Below are 19,464 nucleotides of genomic sequence, written 5' to 3'. Positions count from 1 at the left end.
CACTAGGATAATAAAGAGCTTAATGACAGTCAGGCAAAGAGATCTGAAAACACGTCTGCAACGCATGACGGCTGAAAGCAAACTGGAATGCTTACATCCGGGCAGGCAGGTATTCCCACCTACCTGACGGTAGTTACTGCCTAACCACCTTGTTCAAGAGTTCAAGGGCTGAGTCCAGCTTCGCCGTAAGTAATTCCTAATGTAAAGGACCAATGGTTTGTATATTGTGTCAGAACAAATAATGTTTTCCTCGTCAAATCCCTTAGCGAGGAGGAGTTCAAGGGTTAGAATGTAGGCCCCGAAAGCCATTTAAGAACCACATTCAAGCTCCAGGCAGCCGTTGTAGATTTCTCGTTTTGACGTATTTAAGAATTTACAGGCAGTCCCCGGTTTACGACAGGTCCGGCTTACGACATTCCGAGGTTATGACGCTTTTCAAATATATTCATCAGAAATTATTTCCAGGTTTACAACGCATATTCTGGGGTTATGACGCAAATGATCGCCAATCTGACAGAAAAATTTTTTTTTTTTTTTTTCTTTTAATGAAAAACTCAATAAAAATGCATTAAAAGTTAGGTTTTCTTAGGATTTTTGACAATTTTTTATTGAAACTCAATAAAAATGCATTAAAAAAGGTTTTCTTAATTTTTGACAATTTTTCGGGGACTGCCTAAAAACGGAACCCCGTAATTGTAATCAAATCACTAATATCCTGATTTGCAGACAGGTCTATTTCCCTATGTTTAAAAACAGAATTTACATAGCCCTGTATCCTTTGATGGTGGATGTAGCCAATCCTTTCAAAGACCCCAGAAACAGCAAAAAGTCTGCAATTTTGGTTAAAGTCATTTTAGAAAAGGAGATATGCTCTTGGCACCAGCCTTGAAAGACTGCCCACTTGGCCTGGTGGGCCGCAGCAGAAGATCGGCTCCTACATTTCGCAACTGCTTCTGCAGCTTTCTTGAAAAACCCTTCGCTCTGACAAGTTCCCTGCCAGTCTGAAGCCTGTCAGAGCGAGAGTGGATAAGCCTTGATGAAAACGTTGAAAAAATGAGGCTGTCTGAGAAGATTTCTCTTCTGAGGTAATAGTCTTCGGAAATCTACAAGAAGGCCAAGAAGGTCTGGGAACCATTGTTTGTGTGGCCAAAAGGGAGCCACTAGAGTTATCAATGTGTTGTTGTGAGTGATGAACTTCTTCAGCACTTCCCTCACCATGCTGAACGGAGGAAAGGTGTAAACGTCTATGTCCAACCAATCCTGCAGCATGGCATCCGTCGCCCATGCCTGAGGATCCGGAGCTGGGGAACAAACCAGAGGGTTTCTTGATGTTGCAAACAGGAGGCTCATCCATGCATTGGCCGAGCAGGACACATGAGAGATGAAGTTTCGGGCTTTCCTGAGGCAGTTCTGGATCCTTTGATGGGACGGAAAAGCCCAAAAATTCAGAGAATCGATCTTCATCCCCAAATAAAGAATTGACTGAGTGGGAACCAGCTGAGATTTCTTGAAACTGATTAAAAGCCCCAAATCTTGGGCAAGTTGGAGCGTCTTCTGAAGGTCATCCGTGCACTGGGATCTCGAGGGGGAGCATAGAAACCAGTTGTCTAGATACAGACATACATTTATTCCCATTAGGTGGAGCCACTTCGCCAGAGGGGTGAGAACATGGGTAAAAACTTGAGGGGCTGTGGAGAGCTCTGGAAGACCCTGTCCTGGAAGACGAACCTCAGATTCTTCCTGGAGTCTGGGTGTAATGGAACGTGGAAGTATGCGTCCTGCATATCGATCGTCACCATCCAGCCTCCCTGATGGATGGCTGACAGGACTGAATGGTTCATTTCCATTCTGAACTTTGTTGTTTGAATGAAGAAGATCTAAGCAAAGAGGCGGTTGTAGAACCCCCTCTTTGCTTAGATCTTCAACCACCTCCACAGCTTGCTTCTTGAGTAGGGCTGAGACTTGAGACAGGACTGAAAACCTCCCTGAGCCTATTGAATAGGCTGTCAAGCTGATGGGTGAGGTTGCTAAGGGAGGTTTCTCCCTGAAAGGGATTGCATAGCCCTCTTTCAAAATTTTAGAACCCAAGGTTCCACGCTCCTGGCCTTCCATTTGCTCCAAAAATGGAGAAGCCTTACTCCCACAAGGACATGGAGGATAGGGTCCTCACTTGCGAGTAGTGGGTATGATGGTATTCTTCTTGGTAGGTCGTACTGACCGGAGATTGGTCTGTGGTCGGCTCCTGAAACAAAGGGGAGGCTGTCCTTACAACAGTAGAAGTCAAAGGTGCTAGTCTTGGGACTCTAGTTCTCTTGGTCAACTGCGCAAGCAAGACTTGATTCAATTTCTTTTGAAGTTTGGCCGTCACTCGTTCCAAGGTCACTTGAGGGAACAGACTAGTTTTGTCCAAAGGAGCGAACAGGAGGGACGATCTCTGCAAGGGAGTGAGCCCTTTAGTGGTGAATGATCAACGTAAATATTGCAATACACTCCCTGAACACCTGAATTAGCCCTGGTCACTGACCAGCCTGAACTATATCCCCATAAATTTACCCACAAAGTGGGTAATTAACTGTCAGCATTACCAACGCTACAGGTAAAATCTTGTCAAATGAGTTACCTGAGGTACCGTTGACAATGCTGCTGCAAATACCAGCCAACAGAGGCTGACATCCCCAACTGTTAATAGTTGCCGTGCTGTGTGGACATGTCCCGCATCAGGGCAAACTTTCGGTCATTTAGCCTTTTCTTCTTCTGGATTTACGCTTTATTGATTGGATTTGGAACTTCTCTCCCGGTTTTGACTTAGGATCGGTACTTTAGACTCGTTATGGATAAGCCAGACAAGAAGACATTGCTGTCTGCTAGCGCCGCTACTTCCACTTCGTCTACATCTTCGGCAACCGAGCCTTCTGGCTGGAGATGCTGCCGCTCATCGGTCCTGCAAGCGTAGGATGAGTACCCTCAAACACGATCGACATTCTGTTTGTATTTTATGTAGGAAGGTTCAGTGTAGTATCAGTCAGAGATGTGATGAGTGTAGGTCTTGGTCAGTAGATCAAATGGAGGATTATATGAAACAGAAAATCCTTAGCATTGAAGAGTAAGCATAGGTCAGGAAGCGTTAGATTCAGTTATTTAAGAAGTTAGAGGACAGGTTATCATCCAGTATGTCTAGCCTATTTTCTAGCCTGATGAGAAAGTTACCCGAGAATAGAGATAGTGGTAGTAGTAGCATAGTTGATTCTAATCGCTCTTTTTCAGGCCCCCTGCCTGTTCCAGAACCAGCCCTAATGGGTGCCGGGGGTCATGGAGAACCGCAAGCCTCGAAGGTAGGTTCTGCCGGCCCCCCAAGCGCAGAGCAGGCAGTGTTGGCAGCAGATTCCCCCCTTCCCACTCAAGGTGTAAGTTCTGAGGTTGATGCAGAGTTAGGTAAGACACAGATGAGTAGGGATAATAGGTTAGGAAGTGTTCAGGAAGAGAAGTGGAAGGTGCAGGCTTCTTCGGGTTCGGGTTTGGTTGGGGTTTCTAGTGTGATGGCTCCGTCTTTGGATCCATCTTTGGTTTTATTTCCTGCTCCGAGTTCTTTACAACAGAAGGTTTCCAAGTCCGTGGTTGGTCATTTGGATGTGGTTTCGGGTCTGTCGGGTTCTGAAGTGTTGGAGAGTGCTCCTCCATCTTCAAAGGTTCCCTTTCCTTCGATGGATAAGTTTGGTTCATCTTGCGGTGGTGGTAATTCTGGTGATCAGGTTTTCAATTTGGCTCAATATAATGCAGATTTGTTGGGTTTGTCAAAGGGTTATAGATTACTAGTTAGGCAATGTTTCAATTTTGGATTTTCCAATATTCATGATCATGTCTTGAAGAATTTTCCTGAGTTTGCTAATGATGTCTGTCAAGATTATCAAGGGGGAACAGAGTCGGTCTATTTTCTTTCTCTACAAACTATGGCCTCTTCTGCTGCTTCTGAGTTTTCCTTTTCCCCAATTTCTTCAAAGCCTTCTTCCAATCTTCTTTATCAGGTCACTCTTCGGAGTCTTCTCTTGCTCATCCTGTTTCTTTGCCATTAACTCAGCAGAGTAAAGAATTTTCATTGGTTCAATCCTGTAATACTGGAGTTTCAGCAGCTCCCTCTCTCTCTTTGGGTTGAGGGAAGGTGTACCTTTGGCGGGGCTGTCTTTTTTTAGCACCTTACACGAGTCCTGTAGTCTCTCAGGCTTCTGGTCTAGATGCTTCACAGGCAGTTGTGGAGTCTTCCGCAACTCCGTATATTCATCCTTTACTGGGTTTAAGAAGTAATGTGTCCACCGCGGTTCTTGCGGATGCTACGGCAGTTGGCATTTCGTCTGCACCATCGTTGAGTGTATCAGTACCAATGGTGTCCTCAGCCTCTCCTTTCACTAGGGTAGCTGACAATTTTCTTTCTTCAGTCCCCATTGGTTACGAAGCTCCTAGCTTGTCCTTAAAAACACCTCTGAGTACTGGACCAGTTGGTGTTCTCCACCTGTCCAACGTCAGTGTTATGCGCTCCGGTGGTTACTCCAAGTGTGGCTTCTTTTTGTCTCCTTCTTCTGCTTCTTTCTCAACTTTTCCTGTGGCTATTTCTGTTCCTCCTTCTAAGGTGTTCAAGAAGCTTCCCTCAGCGAAGGAAGACAAGGAAGTCCACGACCTACTGAACAGTAGCTCTGACCAGAGAGCTACCCCATCCACGACACCAACCACAGAAGACGGATCACTTTCCCTGGTATACTGCTGCAGAGGATTGTCTGAGGTACCCAGCCATCTCCGTTGCTGTGCAACACAAAAAGCCTCTCGCTCGCAGGAGATGGTGGATAACCTACAGCCATGACTGAACTGCACTGCCTGGTGGTACCGCTCTACATGGGGTTGACACAGCAGGTTGGGCGGGGGTGATGGGGATGATTTCTCTTGGAGCCTCGGAGAGGAGAGCTAGCAGGTCATGATATTAAATGGCCGCAGGCCATTTGGGTGCCACCAGAATCATTCTGAGATACGGAGTGATCACTCTGTAAATCAGACTGAATGGAGGAAAGGTGTAGATGTCGAGGTAGTCCCACGGGTGCTGGAACGCTTCCGCAGCGGCCCATTGGTCTGGCACGACAGAGCAGAAGACCTGGATTTTCTGTTGTGCCAGGTGGCGAACAGATCGATGACTGGACACACCCACATGTTGAACAGCCTTTCCGTGACTTCCGAGCGAAGGGACCATTCGGTTCCAATCACCTGATTCTGGCGGCTGAGCTTGTCTGCCACGACATTCCTCTTGCCTGGAATGTACCTGGCTGACAGCTCTACTGAGTGAGCTATGGCCCACTAATGCACCTGCATCATCAACTGCTGGAGCGGGAAGGATACTAGACTCCCCTACTTGTTGATGTATGCCAGTACCGTGGCATTGTTGCTCATCAGTACCACGGAGTGTCCCATCACTCGATCCCGGAACTCTTGGAGAGCCAGGAAGGCTGCCTCGAGTTCCAGGATGTTGATGTGAAGGTGCTTGTCATCTCGGTGCCACACTCCCGAAGTCAGCAACTCCTCCAGGTGCGCGCCCCATCCCTCCATCGATGCGTCTGAGAACAGCATTGCCAGCGAAGGTCCTCTCTCACCTCCTCAGAAAGAGGGATGAGAAAGGACTGGGGGTCTCGGGACTGGGACAAATAGTCCTTTAGTCTCCATTGTAGAGACTGCAGGTGAAGACGCCCAAGAGGTACCAGCTTCTCTAGCGACAACAGGTGACCGATGACAATTTGCCATTGCCGGGCTGGCTGTTCCTGTCGAGACAGGAACAACTGTGCTGCCTGCCTGAAGCTGCTGATACGAGAGTCCAAGGGAAAGACTTTCGCAGCTACCGTGTCTATCAGCATGCCCAGGTAATTTATCCTCTGCTTGGGGGGTGAGATCTGACTTCTTAAGATTCACCATGATCCCAAGATTGCGGCAAAACTTGAGGAGCCGATCCCTGTCCTGCAGCAACTGCGAGCAGGAGCTCGTCAGAGCAAGTCAGTCATTGAGATACATCAGTAGACGTATCCCATGTGAATGATCCCAAGCTGACACGAAGGAGAAGACTCTCATGAACACCTGGGGAGTGGTCGAGAGCCTGAAGCAGAGTGCCCTGAATTGGAAGACCAACTCCCTGAAGATAAAGTGGAGGTACTTGCAAGAGGACAGATGAATGGGTACTGTATTTGGAAATACGCATCCCTCAAGTCCACCGTAAGCATGAAGTCGTTCTCCCTGATGGAAGCAAGCACAGAACGCATCATTTCCATCATGAACTGAGTCTGGTGAACGAATCGGTTCAGGGGAGAGAGGTCTATGACCGGTCTCCATCCCCTGTGGCTTTCTCTACGAGGAAGGACATGGCTGTAAAAGCCTGGGAACCGGTCTGACACGACTTCCACAGCACCCTTGCTCAGCATGGCTTGCACTTCTTGCTGTAGTGCGGAGTCCTTCAGTGTTCCTTGGACGTAGGTGTGGAGATGCACCAGAGTGTAGGTGAGGGGTGGCCGAGGCTCAAAGGGTAGTAGATATCCCTCCTGAAGGACATCCACTACCCAGGTCTCAGCTCCGTGTTGCTGCCATGTTGCCCAATGGCCTGACAGGCACACCCCACCACCTTTGGTAGCAGTTGGGTGGGGAAAGCCCCCCGTAGCATTTCCCCTTGCCCCCTTTTCTGGATTGGAAAGGGGGCTGAAAGGGGCAGGAAGATCCACCCTTTCCAGAGGAAGAAGAAGGCTGGGTGTTTCCACGGGATCCCTTCTTAGGGGCCAGGAAGTGCTAGCCTGACCCGAGGGCCTGGCCGCAGTGGAACGCAAAGACCCAGAGGTCTTGGCCACTGCCTGGTGAACAAGCCAGTCAATCGATTGCCACTGCAGCATCCACCAACTCTCTAGGAAGAGAAGAAGCAATGGTCTGTTCCGCAGGGTCATTGTTTCGCTTCAGGACCAGGTAAGCCCACAGGTTTGCCGTCTGGTGGGCAAGACTGACTGGCACTCTCCCGAAGCGGAGTCTTCCTCAGGTGGACAGCGCCGAGGAAGCAGCCACGCTGGATACTGTGAGGACCACAGATCCAGCCAGGAGACTGCCTGGAAAGCTGCCATGGCGGTGGCTTCCAGGGTTGCGGCCTCTTGCTGAAAGAGGGTGGAAGGTGCTGCGCAACGAAGACCCAATACCAGATGAACCAGGTCCAGGTCAACCTGCTTAGACGGCAATGACCTCTCCGAATGCGTGTAGAAACGCTTCTGACGAGGCAGAGAGGGGGAAGTAGCTTGTCCGAGCGGTTCAATTGAAGTGAATTATCCTGCCCAGACACAAGACCATTCACCTGATCGAGTACCCCCTCGGCAAGCATGGACCACGGCAGCCCCACCAGCCTTGGGTTCCTTCTTGGGTCCCCAAAAGGATTTGAGGCGCGAAAGACGATCCACAGATGAGGCCTCCGGTCGTTGTGCTGAATCAGCACAATCCTCCGCAAAAGTCCTCTGTATCAGGAGGGAAGAGGACCTCAGTCCTTCCAGAGTGCAGTCCTCCCGACTACCCCTCCCTGCAGGAGGGAGAACCTCGGCAGACCCCCATGATCCTTCCTGCACCACGCGGGTGTATGACCTGGCCGAACTGAGGACCGAGCCAGGCATGTACACTCCCGAAGTAGAACTCTGGTGAGACAGCTCGCCCGAGTTCTTCCTGTCCGACTTGCACCCCCTGGGAGGAGCCCAGTAAGTGGAGGGGACAGGTGAAGAGGATCGGGCACTCCCACTTGTCTTGCTGGCAGAACCAACAGGAGCAGTGGGCCAGGAGCAGTCACCAACCTGTGGTGGTGACGGCAAACCGGGTCGAGGAGAACACTTTCACCTGGGCGAAGCGTTCTCCCGAGGAGAGCGGAGTGGCTCACCCGAGTCAAGCCGCGCACTCGGCTCCCCTGAGCCAGGCTGGCCACGTGAACGTGGCCGGGGACTGGGAGGAGTCAAGCGTGCGGCTGGCTGGTACGAACTTGCACTGTCCTCTGGACGTGCCCAATCTTCTTCAAGGCCGAAACCTTTTGGGAAGACTGAGCAGGGGACCTCTTCTCTACCTCCCCAGGTGTCCAGACCTGAGGGACCAGTGCACCTTTCTGGGAACCTGGCTTGGTACTCGAAGAAGTACCAGCAGGAAGAGTCTGAGCACCTGCATGCCTGGACTCTTTCTCCTGTCCCGTGCCCGAGTCGGTTTCTCCCGTACCAAACCGGGATACTCGGGTCTCCTTGGGTACTTGGAGCGACTCACGAGTGAGTGTCCGACACAGTCCTGCTGGCCTTAGAGCAGGCTTCTTCGGTGCAGCAGGGGGAGAGCAAACTGCGGTCTGCACACCCTCGGCTCACAATACGACCAACCTGGGGGTCAACTCATCGGTTCCCTGGTCTGTGGACCAGGAAGAGCCAATGAGAGATCCCACTGCCTTGCCTCCCCTGTGGAAGGAGGCAGTACCTTGGAAGTCTCGGTGTGAGACTTCTTGGGGAGAGGTAGGCTTCTTCTTCTTTGGATGGCGAGCCTTGGAAGAAGAGGAAGAGGTAGCAGACGATGACGATGACAACGAAGATGACGACACCTTCCTCGATCTCTTCTTCATCATCTTCCTCAGGATGGCAGTCAGGTCCCCCATCCACGAAGAAGCAGCAGAAGGCACAGGAGTAACCAGGGGAGCCAGGGAAGCAGAGACAGTACTCGGGCCAGCAGCTACTGGGGGCAGGTACAGCAGCAGGGGAGCCATGAAAGCCAGAGGATGAAGCCAGAGTCAGAGGCACAGGTGGTGCATGGGAAGCCAGGCCGGGCTGAGTGTCAGGGAAGCGAGGAGCCGGAACCGTGGTCAGGAACAAGCGTGGGTCGGCAACAGGAGCAGGCATCGACAGTTATGGTACTACTGAAGTCACCATGTGCGAGGGGCCAGACACGGATAACGGGGTCAGGAACCCAGGAGGCAGCGGCATGAAGTGGAACGTGGCAGGAGCAGCTGACACCCTGGTGTCCAGGTGCGAGGCCACTGTCACAGGCAGCTTACCAAATGACGACGTGGTGACGGTCGTGGTGGTGGAAGCGGTGGCTGCGTGGGTCATCACCGGAGCGCCTGACAAATGGTACACCAGACCCTCCAGATACAGAACGCCTGGCAGACCCAGGTGCAGCCCAGGCAGACCCAGGTGCAGCCAGGCAGAGTCGAGATCAGGTACCTGAACACCAACAGATGCTTCCACCTCCAACCCTGAGGACAGAGTCGGGTCAAAAAGGGAAGCCTCTACTCGCTCCAGGGGAAAAAATTCACCCCCGGAGTAAGGAGAGGGCACCAGAGAGGATGTCCTGGACATCTGCTCTCCCGCAGCCTTCCACACCCAATGAAACAAATGAGGAAAGGGAGGGGGAGTCCTCACCCTAGGGAGAGGCAGTAAGAAGGGGAAGCTTACCAGGAGGGAGAAACAATCCTGACAGATCAGCCACCACGGGAGTTGTCTGGGGCATGTTACCCTCGGACGGTGCCTTGGCGGGCTTCCTACGGTATCGTCTCCTCCCCTCAAACTTCGCCCACTGCTCGGCAGACCAGGAGCAACACTCAGCACAGGGCGAAGCGTGCGAACACACACGTCCCCTGCAGGTGGGGCAGAGGGCGTGTGGGTCCGTGTCAACGCTAAATCTAAATGAATTATATTTCTTGCCTCCCACCCCAGGACACACACGCTGGGGGAAGGAGGACTTAAGAGACTTATCAAAATTTATTACAAAAGCAAAACAAAAAGTTCCCAACGGGAAAAAAGCTCAAAGGCAGTCAGGCAGAGAGCGAGAAACATGTCTGCAGTCTACGACAGCCAAAAGCAAATTAGAATGTTTACATCTGGGCAGGCGGTACTCCCACCTTCCGGATGGCAGTTAACTGCTACCTTGTTCAAAAGTTCAACGGTCGTCTCCAGCCTACGCTGAAATTAATTCCTAATGTATATCGTGTCGGAACAAGTTACAATTATAGCTGAAGTACTATCATAAATGATATGAAATAAAACCAACTGCAATCCCGGGTATATTTTCGGTAAAATAACATTAAAAAGACATCCTGGGACACAGATGTGCAGTACATTCCCCCATGAAATCTCAAGTCACATTGATCTACCTCTAACCTGTACTGAGCTAACAGAGTTGTCATAAGAGTTGCCATAAGTCATTTATGGCCCATCGAAGTGATATGATAATTCTCCCTGCAAAACTCATTCAAACCATTAGCACGAAATACTGATTCTCACCCGAGGCAGTTCGCTCCCAACACTTGAGTTATTATTATGCCTGACATGATCATGTACGTCCAGTAAGGGTTAAAGAATCAATCAGTTTCACAATAGGAATGGAATATGGAATTTTGGCCAAAAGGCCAAGCTCTGGGACCTATGAGGTCATTCAGCGCTGAAATGGAAATTGACAGTAAAAAGGTTTGAAAGGTGTAACAGGAGGAGAACCTCGCAGTTGCACTATAAAACAATTTTTAGTAGAGGGTGGAAAGTACGATGGAAGAAAGAGAATATGAATGGAGGTACAATAAAAGGAATGAAAGGGTTGCAGCTAGGGGCCGAAGGGACGCTGCAAAGAACCTTTAATGCTGACAGTGCACTGCATGAGATGCACTGATGGCACCAGCCCCCTACAGGGAGTTTCACTACAAATGGGAGTCTCAATATGAAACAACAGACTTAGGGCCAAGGTACATTTGGGAGAAAGACATGGTATGCAAGCAAGAAAATACTGTTTCTCTGGTTTAACCTATGATTCTCAAGATTAAATTAGATTTGGAAGCAGGCCTATCCCTGTATTTAACTCTAAGATTTAGCCCATGCAGCAGGTTCTGGCAGGGTCCAAGAGGAATGAAGCCCCAATTCAAAGTAGGGCCCCAGTGTCCTAGATTATGTTTGGGTGAATCCATGTATTTCAAGTTTCTGCATTTACCAACCCAACCAGCAACTTCCATTTGTCAAATCATAACAAAATGTAGCCTAGTCCTAGCATAACTTCACTTAAAAAAATGCTAGGCTTAAAGTAACCACTAACAATTGCTGTAATTTTGCATAGGAGGTCTATTAAGCTTTTACTTATATGCTAACATATAACCTCACCTAGCAAAATATAAGATTATTAACCCATTTAACGGCAGGCCGCTAAAATCGGGTGCAGGCGATGAATTTCAAATCACGCGCAAGAACAGGTGGTGTTGGAGGCGGGGTTTTATGATGTCATAAGGGTAAAAACCATTCAGAACACGGATAAGAAACAGTATTGCCACAATGCCTCAATTTTTTAAATGAGATGATAATACGCTTAAGTTTCTTTTTTTTTTGCATGACGGCGTCCGTGAAATTTACTTTTTATGTGATTTATTGATATAATTACATAATAATGGCGAATGAAAGAAGTGATAGTGATTGGTCACATAAGTGAGAATATGATGTTGAAAGTGATATTACTGATATCGTTATGATCATGCATCCGCCTGGACACGAGACCTACCAACCAGAAAGACATACAGGACCAATTAGTGTGCCTCCAAGAAATTCCAGCCCATTCAATACCTTTATTTGTTCCTGACTTGTCATTGATAATATTGTAAAACAAACGAACAAATATGCAGCTGATCATATACTTTCATTAGGGCAAATGAAATGTTGATAGTGCTGTAACAACTAATTGCAAGAGGACGATTCTAAACTTGTGAGATGGTTTCAAAAATGTCTAATACCTGTTGAGCTACTAGTTATATATGCCTGAATTTTTCTCCAACTTCTAAGATAAATTTAGCTCTTGTTCATTTATGAAATGATGAAAAGCATGACCTGTATAAGTGTTTGGTCGAAGAAAGTTGAAAATGAAAAAGGATAAAAAATTTCCTTTACATTTCACAATATATATATGTTCTCTTTGCAAAAAAATATTTTTTATTGCCGTGATAATCCTGGCGATTCCAATGGTATATAAAACATTACTGTTCTTATGAAAATAATCTGATAAGGAAATTTCCAAGAAAAAAAAAATTAGTGAAATAGGCGTCAGCACATACGCCGCCGAAGATCACGTAAGTTAACCTAGACTACCAATAGAATAGATTAGTCTATGATAGCCTACTCTGGGTCCAGACCAAAGCCAACCTTGGACAGAAAAGTACTTGGCTAGCCTGTAGTGTGTTTTATACTTTAATAGAAATAAGAATAGTAATTCTAAGTACTAGCTCCGTGCCTGTTTTTACCTTGGAAACTCATTTTTTCAACACTTTTAGTGCTTCTGATACTGGTGGTGCATTTGTTTGTTGTCAGCCAAATGGAATGTCCCTTCGCCGTGTTTAGTACTGGCCCGGGGGGGGGTTACCCACACATTAACAAGTTATTGGACTTTCTGGACGGGATATGAACCGTTCGAAACGGACGTCCTGGTACTCTGTCTCGTGAAGATCACGTATGGAAACCCCTTGTTGGATGGACTTCAGGGGTTAAATACAGGTTAATTACATTCGTGCGACAAAAACTGAAGGTTAAATCCATAATTAGCAACCAAAAAACTGTAGTAAAATTAGAAGGAAATCGCCGCCAGAGCTACTACTTTGATCTACCACAAGAATTAATATGCAGAGTTGGGAGTCAAGGATAGTCAGTGTTACCTGGGGGAGTCCAGAGGGGGGGAAGCCCCACGGCCAGGTTAGAGCACGGCGCCCTAAGTTAGGTTAGGAAGACAAGGTCTGCTTAGGTCAGGATACTATATTCTAAGAAAGGTTAGGATCTCTCATGGCTACCCCTGTCTCCCTACTCTACATCGGCTCCGATATGGGTTAGGCTACCATTCACTGAATGAAATGTTATTCCCTAAAAGTGAATTTGGTTATCAGTTTATAACGAATTTCATCATTGTCTGGGTTCAATGTAAACAATGCCACTGTCAAATCTTGTGGCACGATTTACTTCAGTTTTAAAAAGCTTACGGAGGCATTAATACACATATTTAACAATATCCAATATCTTACCTCTATGGAGTTTCCTATTTCTGTCATATTTATGACATAACAGCAACGCCTGCATCGTAATTTTATTTGATAATCGTCATTTTCTTGTCTATTCTTCGCACGTTTGTTTTCATTTTTCCCACTGACGATGTGCAGAAGACCGTGATTGGCTGAGCTCTTATCCACCTCCCAATCAGAACCCAGGTTTCTTTCAAATTTGAGCGATCTGATTGGACAATTGTTTCTCATTCTAGTAATTCTTACCAATCACGTGAGACGTAACTAATCGATGTCCGGGTTTTGTTAGACTCGTTTTCAATCACAGGGTGCACGTATGTATTCTGAAATTTAACCTTTAGTCCTCTGTGGTTCAGATGAGGATTTCTTCGATATGACAGCGCCATATAGATATTCATCGTAGGTTTGCTTTCGAATGCTTGAAACTTAGTGGGGAAGTAAGTGGAATATTAACAGAAAATATGTATTCAGCATCATATTAATAACCAAACTTTCGATAGAATGAACACGTGTACTTGTGCTCGGCTATAATCCGCAGGTGACTCATGAGTGACAGACCTTTTTTATGAAAGACAATACTTAAAAAAAAACTCTTATTATACCATTTGAGCAGTACAAAATTCCTGAGGGATAAAATATGAGAACAAATTTTATTCATAACTAATTTAAAGCTTTAGCAGCTAGAATAAATTGCTATAAATTGTACTTCATGTGGATATAAATACGGTGCCAGGGGCATGATTGTCATCTTTGGGAGATCAGTACGAACTTCTATACACATTTAGAAACTTATTCTTAGTGACTGGAGAAGTATGGATAAAACCAATTAGAGACCGATGACTCATGAAGACGTGGCGTTTAGTACATAACCTTAATCCATCAAGAAAGTATATATTATCAATGTGGTATAATTATTCACCAAGGTAGTTTGCGATGATTTATAATTCTTATGCCACATTTGTACTTTATTTTACCATATTGTTGGCCCACTCATTCAAAGATGCTCTGTAAGACCGCATCTCGAAAAAAAAATATTTCCCTGATTATGTTGCCACCACTGTAACAGTCACTAAGTATAAATGATTTTAGTTTTCTTAAGACAGATTTGTGACAGATTTTTCAAAGGCTGTCGTGTCCATCGAATTACAGTAATCTAACCAGCTAATAATATGGTTACGAATGATTATTTTAAGTGCGAGCTCATCTAAGTATTTCTTTGCAATGTTCTTCATTGAAATTCTGCCACTTTTACAACTTTGCTGATGTGGTCACTCGCATATCTTTTACTGAATTCTACACTTAGTGGGTCCTGTTTATATGATACCTCGGACGCTGAGACTCGAAAAGTCACTCAGCCTCCTGAGATCACACATTTTTTCATATATAAATCAAACGTTAAGTCATGTCCTCATTAAGTTTCAACTGTCTTATTTCCATCCATTTCTTGATATCACTCAATTTCTCTTCAGTGTTACTTCATTGGTTATGTCAGATAACACTGGCTGTCTTCGGAACCTTAAATGTCTCATGTCTTATTTCCCACAGACTAAATGATTATGAAACCACATTTCATGTGACTATTTAGAATCAAAAACCACGCCACGTCCTCTTTATAATCGTTTAAATCTCCTGTAATATACTGACGGAAAATTACTGTAGCCTACTCTGTGGATTGCCTGATGGAGAGGGGAAATAGTTACACTTTAGAGTATGCAGAAAACCTACCAATATTTCTGCTTTGTACATTTTTATTGTGTCTACAGCAATAACGTGAAAAACAGTTTTCACATCAGTGTTTCGGACTAAATACTGTATATTGATGATGAAATCGATGTAATTAGGGAAACAGAGAAGAAATTAGAATATCCTGATATTGTGTTAGACTATGTATTATATAATATATATATATATATATATATATATATATATATATATATATATATATATATATATATATATATATATATATATATATATCATTAACATGATAATTATAGAAAAACACCCAACACCTGTGTGGCGAAAAGGTGATTGTATGGACAAAGTAGACTGTATGTTTAATGTTGTTACTTGGTCAAAAACAACAACAACACCACTCTCCCTTTGCGATTTCGAAATTACGGGGAGATATCTCAACCAGTTCAGTGCTAACGAGGATAACGCACTAATATCATTAATGAATAGTACCACAATTAAGTACTTCTACTTGCTGAGCAGTCTCTATAGACATGAACTCAGATCATAAGTTGCTGTGAGATACGACGAAAGGTGCTCCTCTCTCTCTCTCTCTCTCTCTCTCTCTCTCTCTCTCTCCTTCAAAATCTTACGAGTACTCACGGGTTGATTTTCAGACCTCAGAGGACTCGATACATGTTACCTCGTCTGTATAAGTTACTTGAGTAACTTCCAAGTACGAACGCAATACAAAGTTTATCAAATCAAATTATATTCACCATTCGCTGAAATGGGATCACGGGAAAATGAAAGTAGAGGGACATTGAAAAGCACTTGCTGAATTTAAACTTAAAATTAGTTTCATAGCTAAAGGTTAAAATATCAAATGGGTAATTATATAAGAGATAAATGAAACAGGGCTACAACTCAAAGTCACTCAGACTAACAAAAATTACAAAGTTCTTTATTGGGGAAAGGAGACAAGTTATACAATTACTGCGAATACAGTTCGTTATCAAAAATAAATTAAAAACATAATATTCTGGGATTTCTACATATTTGTTAAATGTAATGAACTAACTGATGGTGTGTGACAATACAATTTTGGATGACGCCATGCCCGCACAGTACACGCAAGTACGCTCACACACATCCTCAAATGTAATGCTGGAAGTGGCAAAGTGACAACTGTCGGGCATCACTCAACTCTTATGCAGACGTAAGCATCTTTTTCACAAATATACTACTAAACTTCCCTCCGATTCTCCCTTTTAGCTTCTTCACTACTTAATACAGAAATTATCTAAGCAATATCACAGAAAAATCAAACAAAGTAACGCAATAGTGTCATTCTCGAATAGATGTGGTTTCTTTACCCTTATCGTCATGACATGCAATAGAGACGTACATATTTCTACAAAACTCGCAAACGTGCAGATGCATTTGGATTTTACATTAATAACAGATGCAAAAAACATAGTTCTCTCTCGTCTGCCGGTTACCTGATAGAAGGCAACTCACATTAAAAATAGAAATAATGAAATCGGTAATTTCTTGACAAAAGACGGTACAAGTAATTCTACAGTAAGAAAAATATTACGAAAAGATTGTTGTGCGGGTAATTTCTCACAACCTGCTTCTGCCACCACGTAGTAATCACTTTAAGATATTCTCTTTTTCTAGAAACACTTCAGAGTTAATGTGCCATTTAAGAACAATAATACAATGAGAAAGGCAATCATGCAGGATTATCCTGGAATTTCTACAGGATGATTATGCAAAATCCCATGAAACTTTTATGTTAGTTAGTTGAACTGGAAGATCACTGGAAAAATTAACGTAAAACGTGAAAAGAAGTATAAGAAATGCTCAGGATGCCAATGCAATTTTCTTTCATTTGCGTTATATCAATTGTGTTCTCGATTTGGCAGGTGCTAAATCGCTGGTTTGTTCTGAAATACGAACCTAGTTTTATAAAATAAAACTTTCGTAAGAACTAAATATCCTAGGAAAATATATACTTGTCTATTTATCTAAAAAAAAATTATGCAAAACATAAAGATTTTAAAGGTGTAGCTTGTCTGGCCTGAATATCAAAGGTGTGAGCCCACCTAATTTGGAAAGACAGGTTCTAGTATATTTTTACCCATCTGCGTTCTCTGTACTGTCACCTACGCAATATATATATATATATATATATATATATATATATATATATATATATATATATATATATATATATATATATATATACTGTATATATGTATATATATATATATATATATATATATATATATATATATATATATATATATATATATATATATATATATATATATATATATATATATATATATATATATATATATATATGTGTGTGTGTGTGTGTGTGTGTGTGTGTGTGTGTGTGTGTGTGTGTGCGTGTGTGTGTGTACATGCATTGATATGAACTTTACAAGCTAAACATGAATTCAAGTGTTAGAATAGTAGGAATGAAAGTAGAAGAATGAAGTTCCTATAAGCAAAACAACATCGTAAAGATTAGAGAGCAATGAGGGGAAAATGTTTGCTGTAATACAATATAAAAAACGAATATTTGGCCTTATGGCATCAGACTGCTCGGTAAGTTTCCTCGGGAACCAAAAATAGCGAAAACCTGACGATATTCAAGGAAATATTTAGAATAAAAGGAGTCTGCGTGATGGAACGAAAAACGAATTGGAGGGGAGGGAGGATAAAGTTTACTTGGCATTAAGGGAAAAGCAAGTGAAGATGAATCAACATAATACAAAGGTGTCGGGTAGATGAACGACATCGGCATTCCGATAAGACTACGACTTCGATCTTGCTGAGACAGGAGGTTCGAAATGTTAATGCTGGTACAAAAATTATAATCTTCATAACTTGGGTATTAAATCGTGTGTATTTGTTCTACTTCCAATTTTTTTCTAAGTAACTAACAGATGAGTTTTTTTTATGGTGTTTCGTGAACCTAGGCAAGTTTTTTTTTGTGCTGCTAACGAAGTCAGTCACGGGAGGGCCCCAATCGCTTTACCACGTTGACATAATAATTATCTCCGTTTCTCGTGGATTGTGGATACCCTTTCCTTGGTATTTCCTGGTATTGTTTCTCTTGTAAACAACGGAGTTAAGAGCAAACTCTTCTTTTAGAAAAGTCAGTATCATAAATGAAGACATGTGAGCATAAATTACTCGAAATTTAGATTTTAACTATCACCAGGTGATGACTCTCTCCCTCCGTTAAATCCCAATTCATAATCTTGGACTGTTCTTCACATCACTTCCAGTAACTGTTTAGCTCTTTTGTCTTATTTTAATTAGTCAAGTTTTTCTTTCGTTTCTTTGGGTTTTTCTTACATATTGCGTATTGTCGAGTTTGTTCCACGATTGCACAATTGTAATTTGAGGAATAATCTCTGTGCATTTCACATATATTATGCTAGTGCATTGTATTCATTAATCTGTCTCGAATCTCATGTAATTGGCCATATGTGGAAATTCCTGGCCTTTCCATTGATATATGTTTTATCATTGTACGTTTATTATGTCTCTCACAATCGCCATCTGTTTGTCTGCCGACAAACACAGATGTCCGAAACTTTACCTCTGTTTTGCCCTGTCTGTGCGTAGAAACTACTTTGCGGCTCGCACCAGCCAATAACAACTTCGAATATTCTGTACATACATTTACGGGCTGCTCTAGGAGCAAGAGCCCGTGCTGGCACAAGGCCAGCTAAATCTGAAACAACATGTACATACGTTCAGGAAGGAACCACTAATAAACTAGAGAACACCCAGCCAGTATGTCACTCTATACCATCCTTACACCGTCAGATAACTAGCCACAATCCTTTAAAGTTTTCATAATTCCATGGGGATGATAGTAATCATCTAAAGATAATTTCACATCTTTTGTTTTACCGTTGCTGGAACATTTTTCTCCGGCATCCTGAAATTTCTGTGAAAATGGGAGCAAGTTGTCACCCTTCGCTGCACCTTAGGTTTCAAGCAAGCTCCACGTCTTCTCCATTTCAAGGATCAGCAGCATCACGAGATCCTCATTACTAGACCAAGTGGCTCGAAACTGTGGTTTCCTTTTCTCCAGAATACCATCATCGGAGGATTTCCTACTTGGCTACCTCCTGTAAGCTGCACTTTATCTAGGAGCTATGCCGAGGTAGTGCGATGTGGCACTGTCTAGTACAGGATTCTTTTAATTCTCTGTACTGTAAAATACCAAAACAATCTTGTGCTTGTAGATTGTCATCCGTGTCAGAGAGGCCAAAGCTGCTGTAAATCTTAATCTTTACCGTAATTTACAAAGCTTCATTTTCCAACCAAGAGCATTTCATTGTGTACAATTTCCTTTAGCAAATTCATGGCCTATTTAGCTTCCCTCGTGTAAATTTGTAAATAATAATAATAATAATAATAATAATAATAATAATAATAATAATAATAATAATAATAATAATAATAATAATAATAATAATAAAGTACCTCTCTTTCCATACTTTTATTGCTCTAGATTCAAATTTACCTTAAGTGAATACAACTTTTTTTTTTCTTTAGGCAAAATTGCACTCGTCTGTCAGCAGGCGGTTAAAGAGACAATGGATGAATCACCCATTCATTCTCTCTAAGTCACTGGCTTGCTCACTCAGCGGTGCCAACGTATGAAGAACTTGTCATTTCGCTGCGCTGTCAACCACTCTGCAATTCTCTGAGCATAG

General features: G+C 43.8%; 1 protein-coding gene across 3 annotated transcripts in view; it reads right to left on the bottom strand.

Annotated features, from left to right (window-relative positions):
• SAK (Sak kinase) overlaps positions 1-13,336 on the bottom strand; it is a 138,459-nt gene extending 125,123 nt beyond the window's left edge. For 2 of the 3 annotated variants that reach the window (XM_067099452.1, XM_067099442.1), the window contains exon 1: positions 13,040-13,282. In XM_067099452.1, coding sequence (XP_066955553.1) covers positions 13,040-13,267 — 228 coding nt within the window. In that variant the 5' untranslated portion in view covers positions 13,268-13,282. Of the gene's footprint in view, positions 1-13,039 lie in introns of all 3 variants that reach the window. The other variant, XM_067099435.1, reaches the window with a different exon arrangement.
• Positions 13,337-19,464: the final 6,128 nt, after the last annotated feature.

The sequence above is a fragment of the Macrobrachium rosenbergii genome, chromosome 4 (assembly GCF_040412425.1).
Source record: "Macrobrachium rosenbergii isolate ZJJX-2024 chromosome 4, ASM4041242v1, whole genome shotgun sequence".
Classification (NCBI taxonomy): Eukaryota; Metazoa; Arthropoda; class Malacostraca; order Decapoda; family Palaemonidae; genus Macrobrachium; species Macrobrachium rosenbergii.
Note: the sequence above shows the minus strand (reverse complement) of the source record. Positions and strands in the feature narration are given on the sequence as shown.